At 51.6% G+C, this 17430-nt stretch overlaps 2 protein-coding genes across 5 annotated transcripts in view; one reads left to right on the top strand and one right to left on the bottom strand.

Moving 5' to 3' along the window:
• Positions 1–23: 23 nt before the first annotated feature.
• On the top strand, positions 24–3596 carry SSR3 (signal sequence receptor subunit 3). Its single transcript, XM_084291750.1, has 5 exons — positions 24–215; positions 373–499; positions 1212–1310; positions 2253–2384; positions 3059–3596. Exons 1-5 carry the CDS (start codon positions 77–79, stop codon positions 3123–3125), a joined length of 564 nt encoding a protein of 187 aa, XP_084147876.1. The 5' UTR covers positions 24–76; the 3' UTR covers positions 3126–3596.
• Positions 3597–6014: 2418 nt separating this feature from the next.
• Positions 6015–17430, bottom strand: part of KCNAB1 (potassium voltage-gated channel subfamily A regulatory beta subunit 1) — a gene marked incomplete at both ends in the record, with an annotated part of 40587 nt that continues 29171 nt past the window's right edge. For 3 of the 4 annotated variants that reach the window (XM_084291717.1, XM_084291718.1, XM_084291719.1), the window contains 11 exons: positions 6015–6104; positions 6771–6859; positions 7343–7463; positions 8414–8508; positions 8950–9070; positions 9199–9284; positions 12447–12533; positions 14291–14334; positions 14910–14954; positions 15927–15971; positions 16510–16589. In XM_084291717.1, coding sequence (XP_084147843.1) covers positions 6015–6104; positions 6771–6859; positions 7343–7463; positions 8414–8508; positions 8950–9070; positions 9199–9284; positions 12447–12533; positions 14291–14334; positions 14910–14954; positions 15927–15971; positions 16510–16589 — 903 coding nt within the window. The remainder of the gene's footprint in view (positions 6105–6770; positions 6860–7342; positions 7464–8413; positions 8509–8949; positions 9071–9198; positions 9285–12446; positions 12534–14290; positions 14335–14909; positions 14955–15926; positions 15972–16509; positions 16590–17430) is intronic. The other variant, XM_084291720.1, reaches the window with a different exon arrangement.

Raw genomic sequence — 17430 nt, forward strand, 5'->3', positions numbered from 1 at the left:
CCGGTCTCTGTCAGCCCGCCGCCGGAAGTGCCCTGAGGAGGCGCCGGAAGCGGTTGGAGAGCGGCTGGGAGCGGCCATGGCGCCCAGGGGCGGCCCCGGCGGGCGGCAGCAGTCGGAGGAGGACCTCCTGCTGCAGGACTTCAGCAGGAACCTCTCCGCCAAGTCCTCCGCGCTCTTCTTCGGCAACGCCTTCATCGTCTCCGCCATCCCCATCTGTGAGCGCCACCGGCACCGGGACCGGGCCTGGGCCTGGGTCTGGGCCGAGCTGGGCCTTGAGGGAGGCTGGGGGGGGGGCCTGAGGGGTGCCCGGGGCCCCAGACGGGTCGCGGGGCGCTGCCGGTGGGGGTTGATTTGTGCTGCTCGCTCCCCCAGGGCTGTACTGGAGGATATGGCACATGGACCTGGTGCAGTCGGCCGTGCTGTACGGCGTCATGACCCTCATCAGCACCTACCTCGTGGCCTTCGCCTACAAGAACGTCAAGTTCGTGCTCAAGCACAAGTAAGCGCGCGGGTCTTGTCAAATAATGCCTCGCAAAATGCATTAGTGTTAGTTTTTATGAGTAAGGATGTGTGAAACGTTGCTCCGATGAGCTACTTTAGGAGTTGTAAAGGTATTTGTCTTGCTTTTTGCTGCCTTCAAAGTTCATTGCGCTCATTGCTGAATTACAGTAACTCATGACAATATAAATCTTAAGCTCTGACAGTGCACTATGGAAAAGTTACCACTGCGATGTTTAACTGCGACCTTCACTTCTTGGCTGCTTTGCCATTGAAAGTCCTCAATAGGAGTTTAGTATGTGGCACCAAAATGTTACTTGCACGCTCTGCCTAAAGCTGGTGCCTGTTACCATGATGCTGTGAGCTTCGGCATGGGGAAGCAAGGCACGTGGATCGTGTACTTGCCTGACTTCCTTGGTACCAGTAAATCCCAGTTGGTTTCTCTTAGCTCTCTTGTAATTAGGGAATAGACTGGGCTTGTCAGCCAGGAGCCCAATTAAATAGCAGAACGACCTTCAGTCCCAGTGGGTATTGCCACAAACTCCATTTGACAAGTACTGCCCCTAATTTAATTAGTGCTAATTGTTCCTTCAGCCTGGCAAGCTGTTCAGTATCGTGACTGGCATTTATTCTTCCCTGTAAAACACCACTTCCTCTAGTCACATTTTTTTTTTTTCATTTGGCAACTTTAACAGGAATGATGTTTCTTACAGGGTAGCACAGAAAAGAGAAGACGCTGTTTCCAAAGAAGTTACTCGTAAGCTTTCTGAGGCAGACAACAGGAAGATGTCCCGTAAGGAGAAGGATGAAAGGTAACCTCTGCCTGCCTCTGTCTTGTTTTAATAGTGCCTGACATCTTTAAAGCTCTGGGTAGGGTCTTAGACACTGTTGCTTGGTTGTTGTTTTTCTCTGTTTTCTTCTGGTAGTTTGAATTTGTTTTGTTTTTATAAGTAGAAAAAGTTGTTATTTATTTTCCCCAATAAGTAAAATCTATACTGTCAGCTTTTTGTTCAGCTATAAGTCCTTTTGAATGATCAGTGAATGGTTTTAGAAATCAACGCCGTTATCAGTAAGGTCCCATAAGGCAGCCTCCCGGTCCCTGAGGTGCAAAGCAGAACGCCTTTTAGTACAGGCCCGCCAGTAACTGCCTGTAGGGAAGCTGCCGGGCAGGGCGCATGCGATATTCGATATTCATGGCTACGTGGCGCAGCGGGCTGCGAGTTCCTGCAGGACAGCGCTTCCTGCTGCTGCTGCGCTGTGCTGCTGGCCGGTGGTTGCGCTTGGCACCCCCGGTGGTTGTAACTGGGAAAGCAGGCGCGCAGATTTCCCCTGCGATAGCTCTCAGCAATATCCAGGCTGTGCCTGATGAGGATCGGAACGTGCTTTGTGCCCGTCAGGGCTGTACAAGGCATGAGGAAGAGAACTGTCTTCTCCTCGGAGCACAAAACCCACGCCTTCCCTTACAGCCAGGCGGGCTGGCAGTATCTAACAGGTAGAACCCTGCAGGCACTGCTGTTTATGAAGGGCTGGGTTTGATGCGCATGGACAGAAGATAAATCATAAATAAATATGCAGGGTTTTGTGTTTCACTGATGAGCTGACTGGCAGTTTCTGCTGCGCTGTCTCTTAGAAGCTGGCTGTGACAAGAGCCATGTGGTTTGTCACACCTCTGGGGGTCGCTCTCTCCAAATGCTGGGTGTGCTGGGCTATGCCTTAGTTTCAGTGTGGGAAGTAATGGCTTTACCTGTTCGTAGAATTCTGTGGAAGAAGAATGAAGTTGCGGATTACGAAGCAACAACCTTTTCCATCTTCTACAACAACACGCTCTTCCTGGTCCTGGTCATCATTGCTTCGTTTTTTGTGCTGAAGAACTTCAACCCCACCGTGTATCCTTTCTTACCGCGCCTGGAACAGCCGAGGCCCTGTTCCTGTTTGCTGTCATTGGTACCTGTATTTGTCAGCTGGGCTGCAAGCGGACCCTGCCGATGAGTGTGGTTCATTTTAGTACCTCAACTTAGAAACACTTGCATGTAAAAACAGAGAATAGAAAAAGAAAAAAAAAAAAAAAGACGTCCAAATCACATAAATATCATCTGTCACTAGGTGTTTTAAGGATATTACTGGGACAATCTATAAAAATTCTTATGGCTTTGCCATTTCCATATTGTAATTATGCAGTAAGGAGGCAGCTCATGTTCTTGTAGAAACATTGTATCGGTGTTAATTGCCATGTGCTGCTACATTACACAACTGTTTAGTTTCAGTAAATTTACCAGATTTTTTTTTTTTTTTTTTTGTTACTTAAATACTGCTAAAAACAGTTTTTAGAGGACAGGCCAAGCTTTAGGAGTGTCCTCATTCTGAGTATTCGGTGACTTGCTGATAGCCTTGATGTTAAGCTGTGTTTCAAGTTCTGGTGTTGCAGCCCTATTTTAAGTCTCCAGAGAAGGCTGCTTTAATTTGTTCTTTTTCATAAAACTTCAACTAAATGTTCTCAAAAAAAAAAAAAAAAAAAAAGTGGTATCTTTAAACATACACATCCTTAACCTTCTTCCTACAGAAACTACATCCTTTCTATAAGTGCTTCGTCTGGACTGATCGCCCTGCTATCTACAGGATCCAAGTAGACACAAAAAAACCCAACAGTTCATTTTTGTGGCAGCGTTCACCTTCCATACAAAAGCTGAAGGGAGGAACAGGAATACATGTTTTTATAATGTGACTGCCTGAGGGTCTGGGGGGAGGGTTTCAATAGAAAGCTAGTGAATTATACATTTGGTATCTTTACGTGGTATTATTCAAAAAATGAATCAATTTTTTTACGTAGCATTGAAAGGAGGTGGCATGTGAGCAGTTATCAGACAGCCCTTCTGAAGCTCTTCAGGGCTGTGATGATTCTGCAGACCAGTGAACACCACGAGCAGCCCGTAAGGGGAGCTGCACAGCAGCACAGAGCAGCTGGAGTCAAACCCTGTAACAGAACTTGCCTGTAAATTTGGTTGTAAGAGCCAAACTCCACGGTCGTGAAAAGTGACAATCCACCATTTATTATTGTAACTTGCAAAGTTTTAATAAAAAGGAAGCTTTTTGTCATTTAATTTCCTGTATTCCTTTTGTCATTTTCTGGAAGTGGGTATTTCTGGGGGTAAGCAACGTGCATAGGCTTGTCAACTGCTTTCATTAGAGAAGAGACTTCTACAAGTCAACGTGTTTATTGTTTTCATTGGAAATACTCTTCATTTTTAAATGACTTTGAGTCAGGACAGAATCTGAAGAGCATCTCTTAGGAAAACATTCTTGAATTTGTTTGATTTTTTTTTCCCATTCATTTCTGAAGTCATAAATCAAAAAAAACCTGCAGCTTTTCCTGGCATGACTTAACTAAAACGCTTCAGCTGGCTTTTTGTAATGGGTTTATCAGGCAATCCTTTTTTTTCTATGCTATCAGTGAGGCAGCTGTTACTTAAAATGCTAAACACTGCTACTATTAATGGAGCCATATTGTAGAAGTCACAGATACTGCTGTTACAAACTTCAATCTGTAGGAAGGAAGAGAAAGCTTATAATCAGATTTAACCTAAAAATTACTTTGCTGATCTTTGTGCTTCAATAAGATTCATGCTTATGTAAAATTTACTGAAGAAGATTCTGAAGTGCAGGAGAGGCTGCAAGGCAAGCCCGATTGCGTATGCTGCCTGTAACTGCTGCATAGGAAGTGGAAACAGTTCTTTTTTCTAAATAGTCAGACAACTTTTCAGCTTTGGTAGTTTCCTGGTCTGACTTGCACCACTGATCTGAGGGCTAGTGCCCACGAGGCAGATTTCAGGCTACTTACCTATTTCATTTTCAGAAGGAAGGTGAGAGTTGCTCCTGGCAGGCCTGGGAGCACCTCTCCCGACAGGAGAGGCCGGGTGCTGAAATGCAGTGGGGCTCCAGGGAGCTGCCACACGGACGTTCTCGTGGCGTTGGTCTCAGGCCAAAGCGTTACGTACGACCGCTGCCTGCTGTAGTGGGCTAACTTCTCTGCAGAATGATTCACGGCTGTTTTCAGCGCCAGCCCCTGCTTTATCATAACCGGTGTCACCATTGGTAACAGAGCTCCAAGTATAGAATCAGTTGCACAAAATGCTTTTATTGGGTCCAAGCAGAAGTCAAAGTCAGACTGCATTTCTTGCTATACAGCAGCTAAGTTCATTTACACATAGCACAGCTTATTGGATTAAATACAGGAGAGAACAAGTCAAGTATTCCTATCTGCCCACGTGGCCCCCGGGAGCGCCGCACGCGTCGCAGATATCCTGAAGTTAAGAGGAATAGCATAGAAGGGTCCCATGAATACTGTACATAGCTGTACCTCTAGGAACTCTGTCCCTAAAGTCTCAGTACCAGTGTGAAGGACTAACTGAACTCATCGGCGCGCTTTACAGAGCAATCTTGTAGTAAAACATGGCATGGCTCTGAAGGTGGGCAAATTAATAGCAAAATGTTTACTATCAACTGCTGCAGAAGGATGGAATGCTCACAAAAGAACTACCCGTGTCTGAAAAATACAATGCGTTTACTTATGCCCGATTCCAGAACAAGTTAAAGCAAACGTAGCCTTCCACCAAAACGCACACCTGATTGTTTCTGGTAGTTTTCAGCAGCTATGCACTACGTAGATCTATAAGGATCTGTGTCCTCAAAAGCTCAGGAATATTGAAATTTGCAATAGCTATGTCTACAAGCAGGCAAAAGTAGAGGCAGGTTTCTAGAAAATGCAAATAAACTATTTTACCATGGATTTCTTGGTTTAAAGTTTATCTAGAATTAAAATTGTGCAAACAGGAGCTGTTTGCATTCACCTGACATGCATCTGGGGGGTTTCAAACTGTGCTCGTCTGGCTTCTACTCAACATATGTCTGAAGAGCCCCACATAGCTGAAATAATCGTCTAGTTAGCAGTTGAGCAATACAATGCATAACTAATTCTCTGACTTAAGTTCATTTTTCCATTACAAACAAAATCTAAAGCATGTACTCAGCATTAAAAAAAAGCAAAACGGAAAATTTGAACTCACCCACTCTGTCTGTTAACCTAACTGAAGAAACTTTATAGCTGAGAATTCCCGAATGTGGTTTTATTAAAACCTAAGTTGTATCTGGCTTTTCTTCATTGAAAAAATATATCTGTACATCCTTCTTTAATTACCAAGTACCTGAAGGTTATAAATTATTTTTTGCTTTACATGTGTTTTTCACAGCACAAGCATGAGGTGCTAAGAGGAAAGTAAAAATTAATGAATTCCGTCGAAGGTAAGAAAATACAAGAAAGTTCTTGCTTGTAAAGGAGATCAGCTGTGCTTTTAAATTCACTGCAGATTGGTAGCAACAGCACACGTCTCGGAGGATCCAGTAACAGTAGACACAGAGCAGCAAGCTGCTGACTGATTCTAATGACCGGATATTAACTCGGGACTGTACTTCTGTACAGAGCACTTATTAAACCATGCAGTCCAGGTAATTCATGCATTGCATTATGATCTGTAGTCCTTCTTGCTGTAGGGCTTATTTCCCAGAATATTATCTATTTCATTTACAATATGCGATGTCATCTTTGGAAGAACCTAGGGGCAGAAGAAAGCCAAGGTTTAATCAAGCCTCCATTACAGACAGTCGCAGGTTTTTCCAAAATTAAATCTAGATTTCATCAAAGAATGTCTCCTCCGGGGCTGTGTGTGTGTGAGGGACGTATTGGAACATTTATCTAATAACAGTTTTCCTCTAAGGGAAAAAGATAAAGCAACTTTATGCTGTGAGACAACTACAGAAGTGCTTGTCCTAAACTCTGCGTGCACGATGCCACTCGACGGCAGCGGAGGCGGCAGCAACATCAGAGGAAGCTCTTATCTGCCAACAGCAACAGAGGCTACTGAAGGCCCATGTGGGCCCCGTGCTTTTCTCAGGACGAGTGCTGCAGATTTAGTGGAATATATCATGTCTTGACGTCAGGCCACTTGCTTCTTTCAGTTAAGCCTTGAGGCGAGATGCGTTACAACCCACGGACCCCGCGGACACCCCCCTCTTGTTGCTGAACACGGACACAGCCGCTGCACTGGGGTGTCAGTCGTGGTGAAGTGAGGTAGTTTTGCCTAATTAATGTGTATAACTAGCACCGTAAGAGGCCTGAAACAAGACATAAAGTACTAAAACTCTTAAGAAAACGAGGGCACTAGTCTCATGTTGCCTTGAAGTAAGGCAGGAGGCAGGCAGGAGCTGCCACGAGCACTTGCCTGTATGGCTCCCAGGTTCTCTATCAGCTGCTCCGGGTTGGAAGATCCTAGAAGAACAGAGCTCACCCCCTCGTTTCTCAGACACCACGCTGGGAACAAAGTCACAGGATGGTTAGGAACAAAGGGTTCAGTGCACTGCACTACTGCCGATCCCGGTAATTGCCAGAACTTCTGTCTCTATTTGACAAATAACAACAGTATTTTTGGAAGCTGTCACTTCCCAGGTCCCCTCTGAGTCATTCCTAATCCAATCAGGCAGGATAGTCACGCATCGTGTCGATGCTTCCTTTTTCCATTTTTACCAGTGCTGGCTGCAGTTCTGTCGGGCTGCAATTCCTCATCCCACGGAAGGAGAGCTGGAGATGCCTGACCCACCGCGTCTGCACCGGTCACCACCTCACAGACTGCTCTTTTCCCATTCCTCGGTCAGCCACACAATTCTGTGAGCTGAGCAATCCGGGACTACTCGATCCAAGGAAGGTCTGCCCCTGGCACCTTCTCCCCTGGGCCCTTTTTCCTGACAAGAGCAGGGAGAGGCACGGCGCCACCACAGCCCCCACGCCACCGCTTACCGACTGCCAGCTGAGGTAGTGTGCAGCCCAGACGCTCCGCGATGGGCGAGAGGTCCTTCAGCTTCGTTTGCTGCTTTCTTCCCTCTTCGCTTATGATTTTTTCTTTCAGCCACTGGTAGCACTGGAAGCAAACCACATCGCAGTCAGGTGTCAGTTTTAATCGAGCAAAGTGGACAGGGAAGGGCAATTATCAGCACCTCTAGAAATCATGCCCAGCCCGGGAGGTAACTGGGGGCTGAGCAACGCGGTGATGTGCTGCTACCTGAAGCAGTTGTGGCAGGGGGCAGGACATCTCCCTTGGCAGCCCGTGTCTGGACTGCTCGGGCTGCGTGCCACTGATGGGCTCAGTCTGGAATCGGGAACCCCACAGTTTTATTTTTGGGCCGCTGGAGCCAATTGCAATTGGAAAAGGGTGAGATATTGCTCAACTGCAGAAGGTTTTTGACACCCCGCTTCCTCCCAGCAAACAAGTGAGAGAACATCTGATCTTGTTCAGGGCTTACTGCTAACGTTGGAGATTAGAAAATTAATTAGAAGAGGCTGAGATTTCGGTTTTCCCAGCTCCAGACTTGAAATACAATTCTGATTCACTGATTCAATTCAGATCCCTCTGGGAAATGATGCCTTCTCAGCTAGTTTGTAGCAAATATTGTGTATTTTGTTTTGAAAGGTGTACTTTGTTTTGAAAAAAAAAAAAAAAAACACACCACAAATGCAACGAAATGCCACGTTTCAAAATCGTGATGCTTGTTAGCAAGTCAGCGCAGACTGCGCCTTTCCTTTCAGCTGATGTGCTGAGACTTCCAAGTAGGTGTTCTCCAGCCCTGAGAATGAAGTCAGCCACCTAAGGGAGACGGGGTACAGGAGCAGCACAGCTTCAGGAGTTGTGAGAGCTGGCCAAGAGCACCCCAGTGCCCACAACTGGGAGCTGAACCCGTGGCCAGCCCTGACCCACTGCCGGCCCAGGAGCCAGAGGAACCGAGCCCGTCCGTGCTGAGCAGCCACAGGGCTGCCTTTCCTTGGCATTTGCCAGCCCTGACGACGGCAGCACTGGAGCACGTGAAAAAATACCTTTAGAGCCGCCCTGGAGCTTTCGGGGACCCCGTTGCCGTATTTCCCTGAGATGATCCCGCAGGCCAGGGGAGACCACGTCATCGCGCCCACCCCTGCGGAGAGGGCAGAGGTGTTAGGGCACTGGAGAGCGCAGAGCTGGAGCACAAACGGGACTTTGAGCAAAGAGCAAACAACACCTGCTGATTTGTGTGGCAGCTGCCCATGCTCCTCAGTCCCTTTAAGGGTGTCGAGAGCATCTTCCTGGCAGACAGGGGTTTGCTTTTCGGTATTTTCACAGGGTGCCCTCGGTGCTCATCCAAAACCTTACCGTGATGCCTGCATGGACCACTCCATGTCCACGGGGTCTCAGCGGGCAGAAGCAGAGGCACTAAGCCAGTTTCCTTAGGCTGTCAGCGAGGCACTTGGCTCTCGCTTTCCACCCGCAGCAGGGGTGTGCAGGGAAGGGCACTGCTCCCCTCAGGAGCCTCTGCTCCGACCCTTCTTTATTTCTCTCTCAAAACGGAATAGATGCAATGAACGGCCTCAGACTTTACCGATTTTGTGGTACAATTCCGGCAGCTGAACCTCCACCTTCTCTCGCTGGAAGAGGTGGTACTCGGCTTGCTCGCACACGGGCGGTATCATGTTGAACTGCCTGGCCACGGAGTAGGCTTCCTGGAGGAGAGAAACCAGCAAAAAGCACGGCACTCGCCGAGAGGCTCTCGCAGGATGGATCCGAACCAGCCAGCCCCAGAGCGGCCCCCTCGAGCACGGGGGTGCCAGCACTGGGGACGTTTCCTTACCATGATCTCCATGGCGCTCCAGCGCGACGTCCCCCAGTACATCGCCATGCCCTGGTTTATTACGTGCGTCATGGCTCGGACGATTTCTGCAGGAAAAAAAAAACAAATAAATATGAGAACTCTGCAGAGCCAGATTTGTCAGCACCAAACTCACCCCAAAACACCAGTTATGTGGCTTCCCATGCCACGTTGTCTGTCCATGCTCTCCTGCTCGAGCAAGGAGGACAAAAACATGAACAGCCTAAAATAAAACGTTCTGTCCCCAAGTTGTTTGAAAACTTTTACCAGCTGGCTATTGTCTGAGTATTCTCCCGGGATAATATCCCCTCCAAAATGTAACACAAGAGGGCAGCACAGTCGGGAAATAAGCTCAAAAGAGCTGCTCCAGCCCCACGCCAGGCAGCAGCTCACCCCGAGGTGCCTGCAGCACAGGGCCGGGGCCTCCTTTTGTTCCCTGCTCATTTCCCACCCTTGTCACAAGAGAAAATCTCGCAGCTCCTCCGCTTGCCTTCTGTCTGCCAAGGCAGCCCTCACAGCCAAGAGGCTGGGATCCGTCTGGGAATGGGATCCTCCCAGCGACAAAGCAGCATGTGAAAAACGGCACGGAAAAATATTTAACCTTAGAGGGGATGCGAGCAGGCATCGTTCAAATTGACAGAAATAAGCCAAGTGGGAGCCGGGAAGCAGAAGAAAATGATCCCCATTGCCCTTCCCGTTACACACCAGGCACCTCACACTCGGCGGGCGCTGCCAGACTGCAGCACGCTGCCCCAGGGAAAGCTGCAAGAAGGGAAAGCTGCAAGAAAAGGGGAGATAATCCCTGAGATCCTGACCCAGGTGAGGTTGCTCAGCCCCGCTCAGCACCCAGCTGCACAAAGTAGCCTGCCCTGGGTCCGGGTGTTAAAGCCAAAGCTGGGGCTCCTCGGGCACGGTGCTGGGCATCGCTAGCAAGAAGGAGATAAGCTGCCTTGTGTACGTGAGGATTCTCGGCCTATTTATGGGGGAAAAAAAGAAAGAAAGAAAGAAAGAAAAAAAAAAGCTTGGCAGAGGGTAGTTTACACTGCCAATCTGGAGGTTATTGTGAGATTTCTCCCGGAGGCAGCGACAAGCAGCTCACCAGGATGAAGTCTCCATTTGTAACCCTCGGCGGGCTCTAACAGCGCAGCGTGCCTCCTGCACGGGCAGCTGGCCTCGGAAACATCGGCCTGGGGGCTCCTTCCCACAGGGAGGAGGAGAGTTCAGATGCCAGATATTGTTCTCCTTCTTATTTTTATTTATTTATTCTTTTTTTAGAAAAAAAGGGCTGTGGGGTGAGGCTGTAGGGTGATGCCGCAGGGTTTCAGCAGGGTGATCCTGTAGGGGAATGCCTCCCTCCCCCTGCAGCACCCGCTTCTCACTGCTTTGGGTTTCCTATTTTGCTGTGCAATCATTTAGGAATTTTATAAGCATTTTCTCATGCTCCTTTTATGCATTTTGGTCCAGGGTTGTTTTCATTTCCCCCACCTCTACTCCCTTCCAGAAGAACTGGACTCAGCTCAGGAATGTATATATTTATGCTCTTGTTTACCAGATCCTGCACCCTTGGGTACGCCTCTGGGACGGTTTGTGAGCAGCAGCCGCTCAGTCTGCTCGCAGGATGGCAGAGCTGACAGCACGGCAGGGGACAGGCTGCTTCTAAATGCCTGCTCCGAGCCCCGGCAGGCGGCCTCCAGCAGCGCGGTGTCAGCCTGGGAGCTGCTCCGGGCCCCTCCTGGCACATCTGCGGGGCCGTGGGCTGGGCTGGGGAGCCCCCCCTGCCCCAGCTCGGCTCTGCTCGGCTGGAAGCATCGCTCGGGGCGAAGAGAAGCATCTGCTGTCACGGCCAGGGGATCGCAGCTGCAGCCGGAGCAACGAAGCGTGAAGGGTCAGGAGCAGAAGCGCCCGTCTGAGCAGACCGCGGGTATCTCCTTTTAGCACTAAGGGCACGCTTTTCCAATGAGGTTTTTTAGTGCCCAGAGCTGACAAGACTCATCACAAGAGGGAAAAGAAAAGCAGCAGCTCTTTTGCCAGGAGTTTGAGCGTGTCTGGACTTCAGTCAAGCATCCCCCCAAGCCAAAGGACGCCTGTCTGGCGCTCAGCAGCCACGGTGAGCTTCCAGACAGCTTCCATCCATCCCCTCCAGTGGGCAGCGGGTTCCCTGGGTGTGCTCTGGGGGTGATACTGCCCTGTCCCTGTCCCTATCCCTATCCCTGTCCCTGTCCCTTACCCTTACCCCTGCCCCTGGCACCGCGCTCACTGCCCGGCTGGGGCCCTGCACCCTGCAGGCGCTCGTCCAGCAGCGCTGCACACACGGGACACGGGGGGCTGCAGGGGTCGGGAAGCAGCTATTTACTCCTGGGAAAAGCATGGCCACTTGAGGACACCGAGCATGGCTGGGATTCTGCCTTGTGAAGGTAGCTTAACACTTGCAGTGCGTGCCAGATATTGCCGAACTGACAGATGGCTCAACAGATGCTCCGGGATGGAAGTGGCTTAGTAGGTGAACCATAAAAAAAGCACCAAGTACATAGAAAGAATCAACGCCGCACCATTCATAATAAAAACGTCCCTTCCCTCACCCTGCCACGTGCCACGCACACGACGGGCAGTTATCAGCCGAGAAACAGAATTAGAGGGAACAGACACCGTGGCTCTCACGCGTTCCTAACCGCATGCCCCCCTCACTGAACTGAACAAGGACCAATCCCCCCAGCTGCCCAGAAACCTGGGCAATGGCCCCCTGACAAGTTCTCATCTCACACCACCCATCGGAGGAGCCGCCTGGGATCACACCCTGCGTTTTCACATCGTGGGGAGCGGGCAGATCCAGGCTGCCCGGGGATGGGGACAGGGATGGGGACAGGGATGGGGACAGAGCTGGCTGCAGTGGTGCACAGGTGCCGTTTGGCACAGAGGTCTGCTGAATGCAAACACAAATTCATTTTTGCTTTGTCTGAAGCAACTGGGAGAAGGAAATTACGGATTGAACAATGTTAGAGGCACCGCTGGGATTTAAAGAAAATTTCAATTCCCATCTCAGAGATACAAATTCCTTTCATTTAAGTGTAACTATATAGGACTCCAGGATATCGTGAAGCAGGTATTCGGTATTTAAGCTGCCTCGCCTGAATTTTTAATAAAGATTTGCTTTTCATTTCCTACCATCAGAGGCATAAGCCTGTAAGCCAGGATCAGCCGCATGAAAACCTCGAGCTAAAGCCCCCACTAACCTTCCATGGGGGTGTTGTTGTCCGGCCGGTTGGCGAAGACCACGTCCACGTACTCCAGCTGCAGCCTCTGGAGGGAAGCCTTTAATCCTACAAACGGCAGAGCAGAGAGAAAAACCAGCCATATTAGGACTCAATGTGATTATTTGTGCTTTTATTTAATTACACCGAGATTCGGATGGGAAGAAACCTGCACCACGGGCACTCGTGGTGAGCCAAGGGGCCGAGTCCAGGTTTTGTTTCAGAGCTAATCTAACAGCCCAAGGGAGGGGGTTCACCTCCCATTTCAGACAATAAATAAACCCTAATTGCTTGCTAACAGCCTTGCTGGGGGCGTGCTCTGCCCCCTTCACCTCCCTGCCCACCAGGCTCCCCTGCGAGCAGCTGATGGGAGCCGGCATCCAGAGCCTGCGTAGGGACGTGTGTGTGTGAGAGAGGGAGAAAAAAGAATTCCTAACGCTTATTTTCTATGAATCTTCCCGGGAACAAAATGTTTTTTAATGAATGTTCACGAAGAACAAGCCAAAATAGAGCAGTCTGAAAACGTTCACTGAATTCTGAGATTAAAAAATGGCTGTTTTTTGCCAAGGGTATTTATAGAAAACAGCTACCGCTGACCTTAACGTTATTTGCTACTTTTGCTGCGAAACCATTCCGACTGCTGCCAGGGCTTTGCTGTCATTTCACGAGGCAGTTCCTCCAGGAACGGGGGGCGGCTGGGCTCGGCCGCGGGCCCCCAGGCAGCCCGGGTGCAGGCACTGCGCCAGGGGCTCGTTCACGGGGGCACTGAACGAAACGGGGCCAGAAACCTTTCCCCAGCACCACCCTAACACGGAAGGCACACGCTAATGTGGCTGAACTCCACGAGTGTGAAGCGATGGAAGTTTTCTAGGGCAGTTGCTGCTCGCTCGAAGCGCTCCTGGTGCAGCTCCACTCATGTGCCGTGACCTCGCTCGCCCCACAGCGAGAGCCAGGCTGCGGGGTGGGCAGCACTGAAATCCCAGCTAAGGGCGGGTAAGGTACATATACCAGTAATGTATCCCATATAATCAATTTTATAAGACAGCAGCGTGGCAGAGCTGTCCCTACCCCTTCTGTCTGGAGACTGACACCACGGGACCTGGCATGGACGAGCCCAAATTTTCCTTTCCTACTTGTTTCTGGCAGCAAACGCTGCCTTGAGCAACAGCCCTGGCAAATGATGTGGGTTTATCCCACAAGTCAGGGGGCCAGGGGCAGCAGGGAGGGCTCGGCCTGACCCCAGCACGCCACAGCAGGGTTTGGGGAGCTTTGGCAGCTCGTGCACGGCTCCAGGGGAGCCTCGAGTGCCTCCCACGCTGCTCCGTGCCAGCAGGCAGAAGTGGGTCAGACAGCAACGAGGCGGCTGCTGCGAGCTGTGAAGCACAGGTGCCCAGCCTGATGCTCCCTCGTGCCCCGTGCAGCCACCACGAGCCCTCCCCACGGCTCTGTGCACCTCTTCCCCCACACACCCATCCTACTGGGCGCATTTATCCACAGCAGCAAGGAGGACACGGCAGCGGGGCCCTGCAGCGGGTGGCTGCTTTTTGGGGAGGGCCGATTGCCCCTGCACACCCCCAGCATGGGGCAGGCAGCCTGTGCTGCTGGGATGGGGCAGGAGCAGCCCCCCGGGAGGCTGCTGGCACCGTAACAAGGTCACAGCTGACGCTGCGCAGCCTTCCCACGACAGAAGTGTCTCTTTTCGCAGGCGCTGCTCGGTTTGTGCCCTGCCTGTACAACGCCGTGCCACGCACCCACCCCGTGGGGAGCTGTGGGGAGCCTGCTGGGGGGAGCCCAAACCCGTCCCGACAGTGAAACCCAGCACCCACCTTCGATGATGTGCTTCCGCGAGAGCCCCCTCTCCGTTTCAGCCCTGCAAAGGAAAGTGGGGACACGCGGTTAGGGGGCCGAGGCAGCAGCCACCAGCAAGAAGCAACACTTGAAATGCCCCCAAATGAAGTGGCAGCATCAGCCCATGGAGCAGCGATGCAGCCAGGTGGGACGGGTGCCGAAAATCCCCGTTTCCCAGCCCTACGGTGGGAAGCAGGGAGCGGTGCTGCGCCTCGGCTGCCAGACAGCGAAATGAACCTCAGCGTAAGGGGGAAGATCAATTTAATCACTTGTGCGTTATCTCTGATGACAACCACCCAGACACTAGGTCACAAACTAACAGCAGGGATAACCTTCGTGTCCGTGGTTTGTTCGGGCTTCTCTCAGGCTTTCCAGCAGGTTGGGAAGTGCCCGTGTGGGTATTTTGTTCTCAGGACAAAGCCAGCGAGCACGCTGCGGGAAGCAGGAGGGTGGGCAGTGCTCAGAGCCGGGCTGCTCGGCCTCCCCCACCACTTCCCAGTGGGGTCTGCCTGGGGTGAGACCCCCAAATCCCCCTGCCCAGCGCCAGCTCCCAAAAACCCAGCCACGAGCACAGCATGCAGGCAGCTCCGAACTTACTTTCCACCCCAGTACAGCTTGGTTGTGATGACCAGACTGGACCGCCTAGGAGCAGAAAAGAAAAACTGTTATTGTTAGATAAAATCATCACAGCAAACTGTTATTGTTAAACAAAATCATCACAGCAAACCCACGCAGCTGCCTGCAAAGCTTCCTGCCCATCCGCCCAGGGCACGCGGCACGGATCCTGAGCACGGGGTGTGCCCTCAGGTACGAAGCCCCAGGAATGATGCATTAGCCAAATGAATCTCCACACCCCAATGGGATATTAAACCAAATATCTATCATTCACAAACTGCTTTGCTGCATAATTGTAGGTGTGTAGCACAATTTATCTGCTGCTTTGCTCGATGTGACTTCTCTCTTCCGCAGGACGCTTCACACCGAGCGATCACCCCTGGAACGGGGGCACGGATTTTGGGAGAACACCGCTGGGGCTGCTCCGCGGTTGCAGGCTGGCTCTGGCACACAAATCTTTAAAGATTATGTAAATGCCCTTAAAAAGAAATGCCCTTAAAAAGCCCCAACGTATGCTAATACGCTTCATTTACATGAGGTATCATCTCCTGCCAGGCTGCCCAGGATGAAGGCCCAGCACAGCTTTGCATTCCTAATTCCCAGCCTGCTGTACGCACGCACAGCCCCGATGCACACATCGTCTGTCTCGAGGTACCGTGCACGGGAATGAGGACAAAGAGCCGGGGAGGGAACCGCTGTGCACAGACGGGTGGCCCTGTGCGACGGTCGGGGCAGCACTGTGAGTTCTGGGCATCCTGCAGGTGTCCTGGCCCGCTCAAAGCAGCATTTCGGGTCAATCACAGCAGCTCTGTGGAGCTGACACGCATGCCCAAAAAGCACAGAGCATTTTTGTTGAGGGGTTACAAGATCTGGCTCCGGAGCTGCCCCCCGAGCAGCCCTGGTGCTGCCTGCAGGCAGCAGCGCTCGCTCCCAAGCCCCGCACAGCACCGGCTGTGCAAGGACTGTGCATCCCCCCGGCTCCCTGCAGCAGTACGGTACCTCCAGCCCTTCTTCTTGAGGATGTTCCCCAGGATGACCTCGGCCCTGTGCAGGAGAGAGAGAGCCCGTGAGAGAGGAGAGGAGCGAGGCAGAGCTCCATCACCACCCCAGCCAGCACGGTGGTGCTGTGCCAACGCCAGCGGAGCCGCTGAGCCCTGTCCCTGCACCCCGCTCCACCTCCCACACCCAGCACTGATCACCCAGCACCAGGTATGCTACGGGGGGATTCTTTTTTTTTCCTTTTTGTCTGGTCCAGCAGTGACACCAGGAGCACTATTAATTAGCCGGGCTGCAGCCAGAGCTGCTCCTCCCTCGGGGAGCTGCGTTGCAGAGGGTCACCGCCACGGGCCGCTAATCCTCATTACAGCACGCACCAATTTGGCATTTATTCGGGACACTTTCCTCCCCGTGCTGAGAGCAAGCACTCACGGCAAACTCAGTCACACATCTCAGCTGGGCGCGGGGTCATTTTTTAAGAGTGCTCCAAAAATAGCATTTTTTCAAGGGGATCTCCCAAGCAGCTCCACAGCCGGAGGCACAGGGCACCCCGGCGCCCCGCACCGCAGCAGAGCCGGGCACTCACTTGCCCGCCGCGTACACCTCGGCCGTGTCGAAGAGGTTGACGCCGCTCTCGTAGGCGATGGTCATCAGCTGCTCGGCCACCTGCGGGCAGGGACACGGGGCTGGGCACGGGCACTGCTCGCAGCCCCGCCAGCCCCTGTGCTGGATGTTTCGCCCCTCGCCGGCGCAGGAAGCGGCACCAGTGCCGCCGCGCCGTCCTGCACAGGATTCGTCCCTCGGATCCTTCCCTCGGATCCGTCTTGGGAGGAATTCATCTCTTCCCAGAGGGAAGTCCTGCGCTTGCTAACAGGAAAGCAGCCAACGATTTAATAGGGCTGCAGAAACCGCTCTGCGGATGTATGGGGTTTGGTGCAGAAATGCGTTTAAAGCCGTCTTTTTGCCACGCATTGGCTAATTCTAAACAAGGAGAGCAAGCGAGCCAAATTTGTCATTGAAACAACTCTTTTTGCTTCAGCCTGCAGTACTGGGAAACAGGAATAAACTCAGCCCAGCGATCTGCGGCAAGCAGAAATACCCGCAGAGGTCAGGTCGCTTAGAAAGAAAAAAGGTTTGAAATCAGAAGCCTGGGCCTCTTCCCTGCTGCAAAAGTTATTTTGGGATTTTCTGCTGCAGTACTACAAGGCAGGCTGCTGGAAGGTTTGCCTTTTTTTTTGATGAACAGCGTTGCCAGTGTACCTGGCAGGCAGCGAGGTCCACGTGCTCTGCAGCACGCGGGCAGGAGCACGAGCAGAGGCTGAGAGCCATCTGCCGCGGGGAGGAGACCCGAGCACGTTTCCACTTGTTTCCTCTTATTTTGGAGAGAAAGAGAAATAAAACGAGCTAAAATCACCGGGCAGCTCTCCGGGAGATGCTGCGCTCCTGGTGTTTATGGCTGCCGCGGATTACACACGCTCTGCAAAAATAGAAGTTTCCCAGTCCTGCT

This window comes from Netta rufina, assembly GCF_964035555.1.
Source record: "Netta rufina genome assembly, chromosome: 9".
NCBI lineage: Eukaryota > Metazoa > Chordata > Aves > Anseriformes > Anatidae > Netta > Netta rufina.